This window comes from Ceratotherium simum, chromosome 30, assembly GCF_057802395.1.
Source record: "Ceratotherium simum simum isolate JZ-2026a chromosome 30, ASM5780239v1, whole genome shotgun sequence".
Lineage (NCBI taxonomy): Eukaryota > Metazoa > Chordata > Mammalia > Perissodactyla > Rhinocerotidae > Ceratotherium > Ceratotherium simum.
The window spans coordinates 16,479,033-16,493,564 of NC_141929.1; the positions used below are offsets into that span (position 1 = coordinate 16,479,033).

Here is a 14,532-nt window from a genome sequence, read left to right on the forward strand (position 1 = left end):
TCTGATTAAAGTTGTAGACTCCTAGAAAAATAGGACTTCTTCACACCTAGACTACTGCAGATAATTTCAGGAAATCACAGACTCCCTAGGGGGAAATCTATGCACTCAAGTTAATTGCCCTTGAACTACTAGGAGAGGTAACATGGGTTCATAAATACCTAGTTCCTACCTCTTGTTCAGTTCACCATCATTTTGGATTATGATTTAATGCCTTTCAAGTTTCTATGAGGTGAGAGGACCCTGAAGCCCCAAGGACACACCTTATAAAATCCAGGGACCTAGAGGTGGGTCTGGTCCCCACTATGACCAGGGGCCAATGTATCTTCTTTCTTGGTAGAAGAAGTTGGAATTATAAGGAGCCCTCTCCCCATCCTTGCTTTCTCCAGGTCATAGATGTGAAATGGCCAAATACAACACCCTGAGCAGCCAAGCTAAGTTCTTACGGGACTGTTTATGCAAATTCACCTCTCAAGGCCACCCTGTCTGAGGTCAGATCAATGCAACCAACAAGTTCCACATGCTGGGAAGCAAAGATATTTTCTTAGAAAAAGTATTGAACCTTGTTTCTCTGAGACCCTCAGCCCTACAGCCTTGGCACTGTTTGTCTTCTTTCTGAAAGGCTCACTGTTCCAAGTGAAAGTATACATTTGCCAAAACCTAGACTCCCAAGGAAGCCTCAGATCCTCCACTTTTCAGTGAAAATCAATAGAATGAAGAACCTCAGAAGGAAAAAAAAAAGAAAAGCCTCAGACACAGGCCTTCCGTGCACAGACCCGGCCAGTCTCTACATCCTTGTGAGTGAGGTGTTGTTCTGTTCAAAATATTTATGCATGAGGTTAAAACCCAACTGCTTCCAGAGCTGAGCATTCTAGCTAGTGGTGGATCTAAAGCCTACCTCTCCAGTGACACCCTGGTCGCTCACTTCCTCTCCTATACCTAGATGGCTGCTGGGGCCCGCTAGCTGGGCTCTGCCCTTCTACAGCCAGCAAACCAAGGCACTTCTTGGCAGCAGAGGCCTTTTTCCTTCCTCTACTACCTTCCGAATGTGCCAGGACCATGTAGTCTAGAGGACCTGGCTTCTCTCTCGTTCCTTTCGAAAATGTCTTCTACCTGGTTGTCTATCCATTTAAAAAAAAAAAAACATAAAACCCAGGAGGAAAAACTACAGGGCCATGTTAACATTCATGTAGGCCGGAAACAAACATAGCCCTGAACCAGATTTTAAAAACTAAGAATGAGAAATTCTGAAAAAGGAGGTGGGTAGGAGAATAGGAAACACACGAACAGTTTTCTGTCTCTCTCTCACACACACACTCACACATGCATACACACAGAGTGAGAGGGAGAAAAGAGAGCTGAGAAGGAGAATGAATTGGAGAGAAAAGCTTCATTAGACTCAGAGAGGGAAGCAGGGCAGTATACCAAGGTCACTTCTAATTTAGACCATCTAATTGGCAAACAGGCTCCATCCAAATGGCTATCATCTCACAGGGCTTGGAATTAATGAAGCCCGATTATTTTCATTACCTTCCTCTGAGATGGAGACAAAGTGAGAGAGCTGGTACCCAGGCGGGTGCAACAGCCTCAGGGCCAGCGGCCACTAGAGAGCCCCAGTGTGGGAAGCCAGACGGCCAGCCTGTCCCAGAGACTCAGAGGAACAGGCACACAGCAAGCCAGAGAGCGAGACAGACACTGACTGAACTGCTGCTCCTATGAGAGAGAGAGAGGGAGAGAAAGAGAGTGCGAGCGAGAGAGCGAGCGAGTGAGCCAGGAGCAGAGAAGGGAAATCTGTGCATGTACAAAAAATACAGAATCATTAAGAACTACCAGAGGGAGAAAAGACAAGGGCTGGAGAAAAGGGTATTCCTGGGTGCTCAGGAGCCAATCCCCAACTCCACTGTAAGGCCATATTTTGTTAGGTGATTGAGGAACAATTTCCCCATATTAATGCTACAGGATCCCAGTGGTGTGTCCTTGTCACTTAAGACAGTGATCAATTATAATAATTTAAGAGTATTGAAATGCATGGTAGGTGGTCTTTCCCATTCTTATTTAGGAACCAGAAACATGACCCCCACACCCTCAACCCTCCTTCCCCAAAAGAGTGGGAAAATGAAGGCACAGAGCAGCAGCTCCTACATCCCCACCACCAATTTGAAATCTCTAACTTCCCTGCAAATAGGTGAGAGGTCTGTGGAACTGACATGGGAGGTGGGCTGCTCAGTCAGGTCTGAAGGGGCACTTGTCTCATCGCCCTTAAGCTTTATAGATTTCCTTTTTTCATATGATATGTGTAAAGACACCCTTTGGAGCTCTATTTCCAATAGGCCAAGCAGAATGAAGTGCTATGGGTGCAGTTTCCATGGTGGAGGGCCAGAACTACAATTGTTTCCAGTGGAGAATATTTTTCAAGCCCCTTCATCAGTAAAAAGAAGGGGGCCCATGGAAGACACAGATATGAGATGCAGAGCATAAGCAAGCAGCTGTTACCATAGCAACAGACATATTAGACACTGCAGGTTCCTGAAAGCTGTCTGATAAGGTATTATTAAATGAAGCCTCCTCAAAACACTCTCCATTTACAACTGAACGGAAAGACATTGTGTAGAAAGTAATCTATTTCCATTTATCAGAGTGGAATTTACTTTTAGAGGGACTGAAACCCACTTCAAGCCAGATCCTGAGACCTTGGACCCAGATAACAAAAAATATTTACTAGAATTTATAGCTTTAGATACCCTGGACACACCCCAGGTCTGCGAGGAATTGTCTGTCTGGTGGATTTTGCCAACTTTTCCTATTCTGCAGCCAAAGGCAGCTAACTCAGTCAAGCCGTTTGGCAAGGAAGAAGATTCACTCCTCTCACTGCCATTCACCCTAGCCACTCAGGGACAAAGCAGACCTAACTTTCTACTCTTGGAGGATGAATGTCCATACACTGGGCATTCCTTAATGATATGGTTTAGAAAATGGAGCTCTGATTTGGGGGACATTTCTCATTACACTGTTTTCAGAGTTTCCTGCTCCAGTTAGCCAGGAACAAACAGATATATAGGCAGAAAACCTAACCGATACTTTCCCATGGCCAATTTTCTAATAAAATTATAGTAAAATACCCTACAGGGACATGGTTTTAACCACAGGTTCATTATAATCACTTGGTTGTAAAACAATTGCAAATTCTGTTCTTAATACTAAACTTTTCAAACAGCGGCATCTGTTTTGATTCGTTAGGGTAAAGACCAGATCAGTAGTCCAGTCCTCAAACTGGATTCTGAGTTCACCCTGAGGTGTGGCCGCAAATTCCCCTCTAATGCTGGTTACTCATCTTTTCCTTTAGTTCAAAAGGATCAAGGTGGAAATGCTTCATTTAGCTCAATGCAAATGATTACATTTCCCACAACTTTCAACTTTATTTCTGAATCCATTAACTTTCTCTTGTTACTAGCAAATCGACTTCCTATCATCAGCATATTTCCCACAATTTGCACATTTTTCAGAAACATCTAGAAAATATCTCCAGTGTCTGCTGTGGAAAGATGAGGTGCACAGCCGTTTCTGCACAAGGTGCCAAGCACAGCCCTTTTAGGGAGCATGTTTCTCCTACATAATTATGTTGTCAAGGATTCTTCCAGAACAGGGTCTATTAACCTCATTCTATGGATGAATTTTAGGGTATCTTTATGCTTCCTGGCATTGTACACACAATTCTGTATACACAGAATACTTGATGGAGGTCTTAACAGTGATTGTCAGACATAATGTGCATAAAAACTGAATCGTTTGTATCAGAGTCTCCCAAAAGGTTGAGAATCACTGCTTGAGAAGGTGCTAGTTACTGGGTAATACCCAGAAATATCTTAGGGATTGGTATCCAAGCAAACACAACAGTAACATCCTGCCCTTGAAGACTGTTGGTAAATGAAGAAGGTTCATAATGACCACCAGACTCGCTACTTGAAATGTACCTTACTATTGCTGTTATAAAAATATGACAAACAATGAATATTTGAAATGTAATTTACACTCTAGTCTCTAGGGATATATAAATGAAACTGTCATACAGATTACTATAGGCCCATATTTCCTAGACCAGATTTATATTAAACAGGAAATATAATCACCTGAGCAAAAGAAAAATGTAGTTAAGTATTGAAAATGCTTCCCTCCCACATCTTTTTCTGTACCGTCAGGCTCCCCTGGTTCCAGGCTATCAGTGATACGATGGGAAGTATGATGAGGCCTGAAAAAATCCCACTTGTTATTTCCAAGGCTGGTGAGAATGCCAAGGAAACCTGTAACATACAAACCCACCCATCCACAGAAGGAGGTTTCCACTTACAGAGAATCTTTCAACGATGTTCACCAATCTACTTGAAAATACCATGGAAAGTGAATTTATACTTAAAAGATCTCTGAAATGAAACTCATGCTAGGTCACCTTTGAGTTTCCCACTGGCTGGCAAAGTTCTGATGCATCATCAATTATATGTTCCTCACAACTACACATAACTTACAACATTATTCTTTAATTTTGCATAACCAGATGGAATGGGAAATACCTACAGGTTATATGTCTGTGACCTGCACGTTATAACGTGAAATTCTGAACAGACTACCTCTCTGGGAATCTTCACATGAAAAGGCAATCCAATTAACTTCTTTTTACTCCACTGTTGCCATTAAGTGAGAGGTGAGAGTAATTCTCTTTGGTGGTTGTCCCTCTAGTGATCAGGAAGGGCTTTCACAACAGCCCCAGCACAGACAGAAGGTAGGACATCAGGATCACCTGTAGTATTTTGAAAAGTTTTCAAGTTACAATTAGACTTAAATCTTTATGCTAACCTCTTGGGCCATGTTTACAGAGGCACTTAGAACACGCTTTCAAAACCTGCAGGTGGAGCAAGATCATGTTCAAAATGCAAGGCCCTTGGTCATGAATCAACACGCGCTATCCAACTGACCATTTTCCTGTTTCGAGAATAAAAGTGTCTACTTGAGAAACTCCCATGTTACAGGGCTACACTCCTACAGCTGGAAAATGTGGGTTCAAATCTCAACTCTGCCACTTACAAGTGGCATCAAGTCAGTTAACTTCTCTGAGCCTCAGTTTCCTCAGCCGTGAAGGTAAATATGTCAAAATTTTTCTTTTATTCAAACAGGGTTGTTGTGAAGATAAAAATGTGACATAATGAATATAAGAGCAACCTAGAACAGGACTTGCTCAATAAAGGTTTGGAGAATCTGGATAACAATTTCTTCATATAAATGGTTGGCTAATCTAGGCCTCTGCATCCCTCAGGCGGTGGGGGGTGATAAGGGAAGGTTGACAAACACATAAGTATTCAGCCCTTTGGGCCACAGTCATACCATGGTCATGCCAAGTCTAAGGCAGGTACAGTAGAACAAAGGTCACAGAACTAGGACCATTTTTGACATTTCCAACTCTACACTGGCTTTCTTGACCAACAACATGGTGTCTTGTTCATGTTACTGCATCACCTTTGACCCCTGGGGAAAGAAGAGCCACAGGGTCCTGCTCCCGGCTGCCTTACCGTCATAATGAGCTTCTCCACGCAGTCGGGCGCAACGCTGTGGAGGTGGGTGAGGTGCAGCTGGAGGTGGATCTTGTTGTTGAGCATGTCCTGGCACAGGGGGCAGCGAAGCATGGGCTGCACTGAGTGCTGCGTCATGGCATGCACCCGGAGCCGGTTGATGTCGGCGTTGCCGTACTTGCAGTAGGGACACTGGTACATCTGTGGGGAACACACCCACCCTCTGGCTGAGTCTTCAGTTCCCACCAGCAAGTGTGGCCGCCCCCAGCCCACCCACCCAAGACTTCATTCCCCACTGGTGTCTAAAACACTCCCCACCACCAGCACTAGAGCCCCTTCTGGCCTCACCTGCTCCGGTTTGGTCTCCTCAGATGTTTTTGGTCGCTTTGAAGAGAGAGGAGACTCTGAGCTACCTGGGAAGGAGATGCGTTTGGAGGTTGCAGGAGAATCTGTCAGCTCCTTCTCTGCTTGGCTGGACGATGCTGGAAGAAAAAGCAGAAGATGCAATATAGCAGCCAGACCAGGCCAGCTCCCAGAGGGTTTGTGTTGGGTGAAAATCAACATTCATTTATAGCACAGGATTTTCTTAAAACTCCGAAATTCAAGAAGGATGAGCTTCCGGACTGACTTATCAAGCATGTTGGAAAAGAAGCAAGTGTTTCTTTTTCCCCCTCATGAATTTCTGTCACTACTTTAACAACTGAACACTAAGAAAAGAAGGTAAAGAAATGGAATAAAAGGCTCTGAGTTGGATTAAGCTAAATTCAGTCTATTCTGACCTCCCCCAATCAACATACAATCTGCTGACTTGTAGGGGGCAGTAGGGCTGAGGGTGTGAGGGAGAGTCTCACCAATTGCTTCACCAACGGATCGTCAACCTTAGTACCAAACACACTCCGCTTTCACAGACGTAACCAACTTTGTGCTCCCAACTCTAATGTTCCAGCTCTTGGAATCACAGCATGGCACAACACAGGAGACATGAGAAATGTGACCTGAGAAAGGGTCACGCAGACATGTGCATACAAATACGTGGGGGAAAAAAATCAAGTTTGGGTTCAGCAATTTACTTTTGGGGAAGAAGTAACTGAAGAGTGGAACTAAGCAGGGCGTGAACCCAAGTTATAATCTAGCCAATGCTCCAGATGCAAGAGTTTACTCAGTGGGTGGTAAGAGGGAAAGTTTCCTATCTGCTTGCCCAAACCACGCCCTCCACATTCCCACTTTGCCACTCCACCAAAAAAACACAACACTAATGAGGAGAGTCACATGAGACTTAAGTAGCAAACAGTGGCTATGAAAGTGTTGGTGGAAGGAGTTCTCTGAAGCGTGGAAGGATCTGGAAGATTTAGATGCGAAAACAACTGGGCTAAGGGTTTAACAGGATAAGCAGGGCTCCTCCAGTGTAAACACAAATCCCAAGATGGCTGGGTTTGGTCATTCCAAAACCTGGTCAGTATCTGAGGGTTGGCTCTCTTGTTTTGGACATGGAACTCCACTTTTCAGAATTTTGCTAAAAGCGATAAGAAAAAAAAATCCTAAAAATGGTAGTGAAAAAATATATACCCACTGCCCTCATTGACAAATAACGTGACTCAGCATTGAAGTCACTGGTTTAGAAAGCCTAATTTCTACTCCTTGGTCAAAATGCTTTTTGTCTCACCCAGTCTGGTTACCTAGCATGTGTTTCCACTTTATGCTCAGCTTTGACATTTGTTCTGACGTGAATACCAAGAGGCTGTCATTATAGATGTGTGCTTTAATAAACAATTTTAGAAAATCAATTTTATTCATTAAAATCATAAGGCCACAAAAGAATTTTGAAAAAAAGATTGCTAAATGCAGGAAATATTCCAGGAAGTTGATGCTCTTCCCAGAATGCACATCTTGTGACCTTTAACTCCAGTATCTTGGTAACCTGGTCTACAGAAGTTTGTAGGACATCTATTATTTAAAAAGTACAAGGACAAGCATATTACACATAGACCCCTCCCTCCTGCCAACACACACATTCATAACAGTACTTTAATCTGTCTCGAATCGACTTCAAACCCATTTTGCTCTTAATGGGAGTTATTCATTTTCACTTGAAAGGTAATACATGACGGCTGGATATTTAATGTGATGGACTGGCTGCTGATTAACTAGGTGCTGTAACGTTCTAGACCGGTTCCCCCATGGGCCACTTCCCATCTCCTGGCCCCTGCAGACCTGATCTTGAGGAACCTTGTGTCGCAGGTTTTAGACCTCACAGTGTGATGGGCCCCTGCCGGAACACTCCCACAACAGGAGTCTTTAATTATTGTTTCAGGGATTTAAGATCCTCCTGCCTCCAGAAGGTTCCTTATTCTCCATCATTTTTCATTTTTGCTTACTGTTTATCTTCTATATGTTAACTCTTCAAAGGCACGCTAAAGATGGGGTGGGTGGAGGCATTAGGTGATACTTCAGATGCTTACCTGTTATAGCCATCCCTTCACCTTCCCTATTTCCACCTCCAACCTGAAGGCATTAGATTAGGCTCAGGGTTTACAGTTAGGAAAGAGTCGCTATCTGCTCCTCCTTCTGCTAGAAGCAAACCGAGATACAGATTCCATTCCAGACACCCACCTCTGTCTTGTTGTTAGTCTGCCTGACCTGAAACAACACTTGCTTTTACAGGACCATGACACTACCTTGTAAATGCCCTCAATCTGCCTGCTGCCCCCCTTTAGAGTGATTGTCAATTGTGCAGTTGCTCGGCAGTGTGAATGAATGAACACCGAGGCTGAGACCACCCAACTCATCTCACTCACTTGCAGCTGAAAAGCAAACACGGTGTAACCCAGTGTGGCATTAGCTTCCTCACAGGACCAAAGAGTCCATCCTCTTCTTTCAATGCTGAACACATGATGAAATGTGACGAGGTTGCAGAGGTGAGAATTCTGGTTTCAGAAGCTACAATTCTTTCCCCTTCCATGGAGCGGGGAACTTTTATTACCTTTTTTTTTTTTTTTCCAAACTCTCAAACTGCTCTGGAATTCTAAAGCTTCCTTTGTGAGCTTGAGCTAAGGAGTCCTTATAAAGCATTTTAAAAAATAAAATCTCTCACTCATTCCTCTTTCTCTACAGTAACCAAACAGCCCTGCTATAATATGAAATACTACTTCTACTGGTGTAAAACCTCTGGGGTTCATCTCCCTTCTATCCTGGACACCCTGCATTTTTATTAGATGAGATCTGTCTAGAAGTGGACGTTAGCCACCTGCAGCTCACTAGCTCCTTCTCTAAAGATAAAGCCATGCCATTCTTATAACAGATTCTGTTAACACCCAGTTACAATCCCATTGTGTTTCCCTGGGTGATGCGGGGACTGCTCGTAAGAGTTAGGTTAACTAGGCTGACAGGCCCCCTCCTGGCCTGACCTCAGACATTAAAATGTCAATCCCTATCAAGACACAGTACCAAAGTCTTTATAGTTTCTGTAGACAGGCAAACAGTTGTGCAAACATCCTCCATCTGCATGCTGGATGAGGGTTTACTACAGGCCACAGACAGTCTGAGGTTTTCTCAAGCTTCTTCTCTCTGAACATATTCAAGAGGCCAGAGTCTCAAAATCAATTTCTACTTCAATTCTATCACTAGCATACACTGTAGGCATAAGTAAATGAGGTTGTATGAATACCAAGAGAGAAGGTACTATGGTTTTCTGCTTTGAAGACTTATTCTAGGAGAGATGTCACAGTCTAGAAAATATTATTTAAAAAATCAATTACTGGTCACTTTAAGGCCACTAAGATGTCACAGTAGTGAAATGGAAATAGATGCACTCCAGAGACAAGCCATAGTTTAAACAGTGCCTGGAACCTTTGGTTTATACTGGCAACAAAAAGCCAAACAACTTGAAGGGTTACTACCTGTAGTAGTTTTTACAATAATGACAAAATGAATTCGAAACAATCTAGATCTCTTACAACAGGGCATGGTTAAATAAACAATGGTACAGCTGCTCTCCTGGGTTTGAGACGACATTAAAAATGATAGCTATGAAGCAATATGGAAAAGTCCTCGAGAACGTTAATCAGAAAAAAAAGAAGAAAAAATGTGCATCATACCATGATACAGCTATGTAAAAAATAGGTATTAGAAAATACCATGATGGCATCATGGACCATTTTCCCATTTTCTAAGTTTGTCGTGTAGTTACATTATTTTTAATATTATAATAAATAGTTCAGCATTTAAATTCAACTGTCCATGTAAAAGTTGATATTTGGATCCATACTGTTCAAAACATTAGGTGGTATTTTTTACTTTGCTGGTTAAAGCAATTTTTCTCATTTTGGCAGCTATGTCATATGAAAATATGTGTTAAATCTCAACGAGTCTTCTACAGGCAACATGCTGGGCTCCTGGCACTTCAAAGGGGATAAAAATGTGGCAAGGAATCATGTGAGTGCATGCGCTATAGATTACATACACTACAAAGCTAGCAAATGGGATACTGTGACAACGAAATGCTGGGTCAAACCCCTACCACAACCTTATAGGATGTGAGCTGTGGATTCTTTGCCACACAAACTTTCTAAGGAGTGAAAAGGCACTTGCTCAACTTGTTGGGAGTTATGGTTGCCCTACCCAACTCCCTGATGAGGCACAAAAAGGACCGGCACTTGTTATGGAGTACTGAAAATTCAAAGTCGGCTTTCTGGGATGAAAGCCATCATTTCCCCTTAAACTGTGATGGGTTGGCAACTACAACCGACAAAGACAAATACTGAGAGGCAGACCTGATTCATCACTCTCCATTTCATTCTCTTAGGTTCCTCTACAGTCTAGGCCAAAGAATTTCACTTCAAAGGGAAACACTAGTCAATACATGGCTTCCTTAGGGAAAAAAAAATCATTTATGCATGCATGATGTCAGCTTCCAGATATCCTTTTAACATATTTATTTGGGAAGTATATCCCAATAATTATTTAAATAATTATTTAAAAAGTTACCCCTCTCGGGGGCCAGACTGGTGGTGTAGTGGTTGAGATCACACGCTCTGCTTCGGTGGCCTGGGGTTCGCAGTTTTGGATCCTGGGCATGGACCTATGCACCGCTCATCAAGCCATGCTGTGGCAGCATCCCATATAAAGTAGAGAAAGATGGGCACGAATGTTAGCCCAGGGCCAATCTTCCTCAGCAAAAAGAGGAGGATTGGCAACAGATGTTAGCTCAGGGCTAATCTTCCACACACACACACACACACACACACACACACACACACACACACAAAAGTTGCCCCTCTTGGGGCTAGCCCTGTGGCATAGTGGTTAAGTTCGCGTGTTCTGCTTCAGCAGCCCAGGGTTCACAGGTTTGGATCCTGGGCGCGGACCTACACACCGCTCATCAAGCCATGCTGTGGCAGTGTCCCACATACAAAATAGAGGAAGACTGGCACAGATGTTAGCTCAGGGTCAATCTTCCTCAGCAAAAAGAGGAAGATTGGCAACAGATGTTAGCTCAGGGCCAATCTTTCTCACCAAAAAAAAAAAAGTTACCCCTCTTGTCACACCAATTAGAGGGAGTAGGGAAGAGAAGAAAGCCAAGTGAATTCACGTAAATTTTGTTTGCAATTTTCAAGAAATGGTTTTATTATGTTCTAAGCATGAATAATTAAAACAAGCCTAGTAAAGCTTCAGGTAGAAAGTGACTTGCTTTAAATAATAGGTAAGAATAGTATAATTTAGAGAGCTTATAAAGTGGCCAAGTATGGTAGAAACAGAGCCCCTAGAGCCCCTATAACTTCACCTGATAAAACCACTCTTCCTAGAATGAATTCTCACCCAATTCCAACCCTAATGAATTAAAATCCGAGTTACTAAAATTTTGGTGACAGAAAACTTAAGAGTTGTACTCGCAACACCACAGACACGCCAGTGGACAACACATGCCTCATTTCTCACCTAGTGACGTGGTCTGTACAACTCTGAAGCCATGTAAGGCATGGAGTTGCCGCCTCATGAGAAAGAAACCGGAAGAACAATTGGAAATGACGTAGAAATGGAACCTTAAGACACCCAGTTTTTGGCTTTCTCTAATCATTAACTAAGACATCGACTTGCCCTCCAAGAAAACCAAAAGTACTGGTAGAATTAGTTTCTGTTCCATGAGCAAAATTCACCTTCTCATCACTCAACACACCGATGGCACTGTTGGCATGGTGGACATTCTGTGCCACAGGCTAGCCTCCTTTGGGCCAGAGACCTCCCTTGGGGAGATTCTGGGGATGCATTGAGCTGTTCGTGCCCCTGGGAAGTTTCTTCTGCATTTCTTTCTCTTCAGGGTGGAGTAGCACTTGGAGGTGGTATTCATGAAAGTGCTTATCCTCTTCCTTTTGGGGCCCCCGAGGTGAGCCCACTGAGGGCTTGGGATGCTGCCTCACATTTAATCCTTGTGGAGAGGCCAAAGGCAGCCGCCACCCCCACTTCTCAACCATCAGACTCTTAGCTAAAGTACCACTGACAGCCCCTCCATCTAAACTTCCATCTCCCAAACCAGCAACATAATGGAGGAGCCAATTAAATGATTATTAATTCATGCTACTTTCCGTAAGCCAGAGGTTCTCATCGCCTTGTGTTCCGTAAACCAGCTTACCACCTGCCCCAGAAATTTACAGCAATCTTTTTTCTATCTCCATTGACTAGGGAAAAAAATTCACATAACTATGGGATAACTACCCCAGCATGCTAGACAGAGAAGCTTCACTAGATCCGAAAATGGTCACTGAGCTCATAATTATAATGAAATGAAAGGTGCAGTATGCTCTCTAAATAGCTCTTCTCCCTCAGCTTCTCATAGGCCTCATACTCCCTCTAGACAGCAAAAATGCAGTGTTTTCAGAGGGTAATCTGTGCTTCTGGACTTGTGATCTTCAACTGATGTTCAAAGTGGAGATGCTCTTGGCATTTGCCTGCAATTTATTCCCCAGAGAACAGGCTAGGATTTTGTACTCACATCTCCTGTGGAGCTACTGCACTTGATAAGTGGCCAGAGATCTGGCTAAATTCTCTCCTCCTCTAATACAGAGAACAACAGTTCCTTTAAAGGGTCTACTTTGCTGCCGACTTGGTCTTTAAACATACATGGTCTCATTCTGCCTCCAGCCAAGCACTTAAAGATGTTACCAAGAGGAATCAGGGAACTTGTGTGAAGCAAAGGCATGCACTGGTACAGCCAGTGGGGGGTGGTCCTCATGCCATGGCTAAAACGAAGTTGGGGCTTCTCCTTTCCCTGCCCAAAGGTGTGGAATCTGTCTCAAAGCCCAGCCCAGTGAGGTTAAGAACCTTCTATTCAAAACACAGTCCCATTCTCAGTAACTGCAAGCTATGCTGCTCCTATACATCCCTACAAAGCATTTTTGAGATGTACAACCACCTACTCAAAAAGTAGAAGAATATGCCTAGATAGGTAAAGCAAGACATATAGGTCTCATCAACTTATCAGACATATCTTCCTGTTTCTATAAAGGATTTCAAAGAAAATTTGAGTTACACTACAGATCAGTGTAACTGGTACTAGGAAAAGGCTAATTATTTTTCTCCTCCAACTCAAAAATGAACTAAACAGGTCAGCACTTTGAAAATCCAGAAGCCCTTAGGTGGTAGAGGTGGTGGTGTTATTTTGCTTTTTATTTGGAAATAATTATAGATTCACAGGAAGTTGCAAGAATAGTACAGCGAGGTCCATTTACCCTTCATGCAGGTGTTACTTTTTAACCAGTGTTTAAACAAAGATTTCTAGGTCTTTGATCAGTCTTTACTCTGACCCTGTCCCTCTGACCAAACCTCTCTTCCACTCCCAATCCTGCTATCCAGGATTACATCTGCCAAGACTCAAGCCTTATGCCTCTTCTAGGCATTCCTGTCTTTTAGGAATGCTCAGAACCTCTCTCACACAGCAGGGCCTCAGGTCTTATCATCTGGTTAAAGGAGAAACCAAGATCATAGCCCCAACATTCTCAAACTCAAGCATGAGCCAGAAATCCCCTGGAGGGCTTGTCAAAACATAGATTGCAGGCCCCACCTCCTAGAATAGGTCTGATTCAGAGAATTTGCATTTCCAGTGATGTTCCAGGTGATGCTGACGGTCCAGGGACCACACTTTGGAAACCACTGTCAGAGCCAAAGCATTCTGTAGTTGGTCTAGAATTAAATGTGGAGGCCCAGCAGGCGTGGGAGCATCTGCCAGGCCACTTTCAAATGACTCTTGCTGAATGATACTCTCAGCATCTACACTCAAGGATGAAAGCCAGGCTTGGTCCCAAAGCTGGATGTTTTCCCCCTCAGGCCAAAGGTGAAAGATTAAATATGGCTGTCCCTCAGGGAACCTGACCACTCTAAAACAAACGCAGACACATTTTCAAAGCCAAAATTCAGAAGGAATAACCTCCACGTGTTCTGTTAGCAGTGTAATCCAGAAAAATGACAGACTGCCTTGCTTACGGAAGTCTCGTTCTTTCCACGTGTCCTGGAGAACCTCTGTGAAAAGAGGGCAGATACCTTTGGGCTCTTTCCACTTTGCAGAAGAAGGAGGAAGCATCTTTTCAGTGCTGGCTTCCCTGGTCTTGGCACCTGCAGGCCACACCAGCCCAAGGCCCCCTTTGGTTCAGCCCTGGAAAGGATGCAGAGATCCACACTAGCCCCTCTGTGCACAAGTCTGCAATCTGGGAATGGGAGATCACGCCATGCTGTGGGGCCTCTGCTTTCCCAGTAAGCAGCCTCGAGGTGGAATGGTGGGCCCATGCTGGTGGCAGCTGGTGCTTGCTCTGCATCTTTGAGGAGAAACTAGTGCTAAGCCCTACATCAGAGGCATCAATCTGTTGTACTAATTCCTTGTTGAAATATGCATAAGGCTGCTTAACTACACTGATTTGAGCTCCCAAAAGGCCATCGCGCAATTCAGTTAAGATACCTTGCTCCCTCTGTGTCAGGTTTGTGAATGAACCAC

The 14,532-nt window shown here is 43.6% G+C and overlaps 1 protein-coding gene across 4 annotated transcripts in view; it reads right to left on the bottom strand.

Annotated features, from left to right (window-relative positions):
* ZFHX3 (zinc finger homeobox 3) overlaps nucleotides 1-14,532 on the bottom strand; it is a 243,922-nt gene that overhangs the window by 18,384 nt on the left and 211,006 nt on the right. For all 4 annotated transcript variants that reach the window (XM_087420010.1, XM_087420012.1, XM_087420011.1 and 1 more), the window contains 2 exons: nucleotides 5,904-6,037; nucleotides 5,556-5,756 (listed from right to left, as the gene is read on the bottom strand). In XM_087420010.1, coding sequence (XP_087276136.1) covers nucleotides 5,556-5,756; nucleotides 5,904-6,037 — 335 coding nt within the window. The remainder of the gene's footprint in view (nucleotides 1-5,555; nucleotides 5,757-5,903; nucleotides 6,038-14,532) is intronic.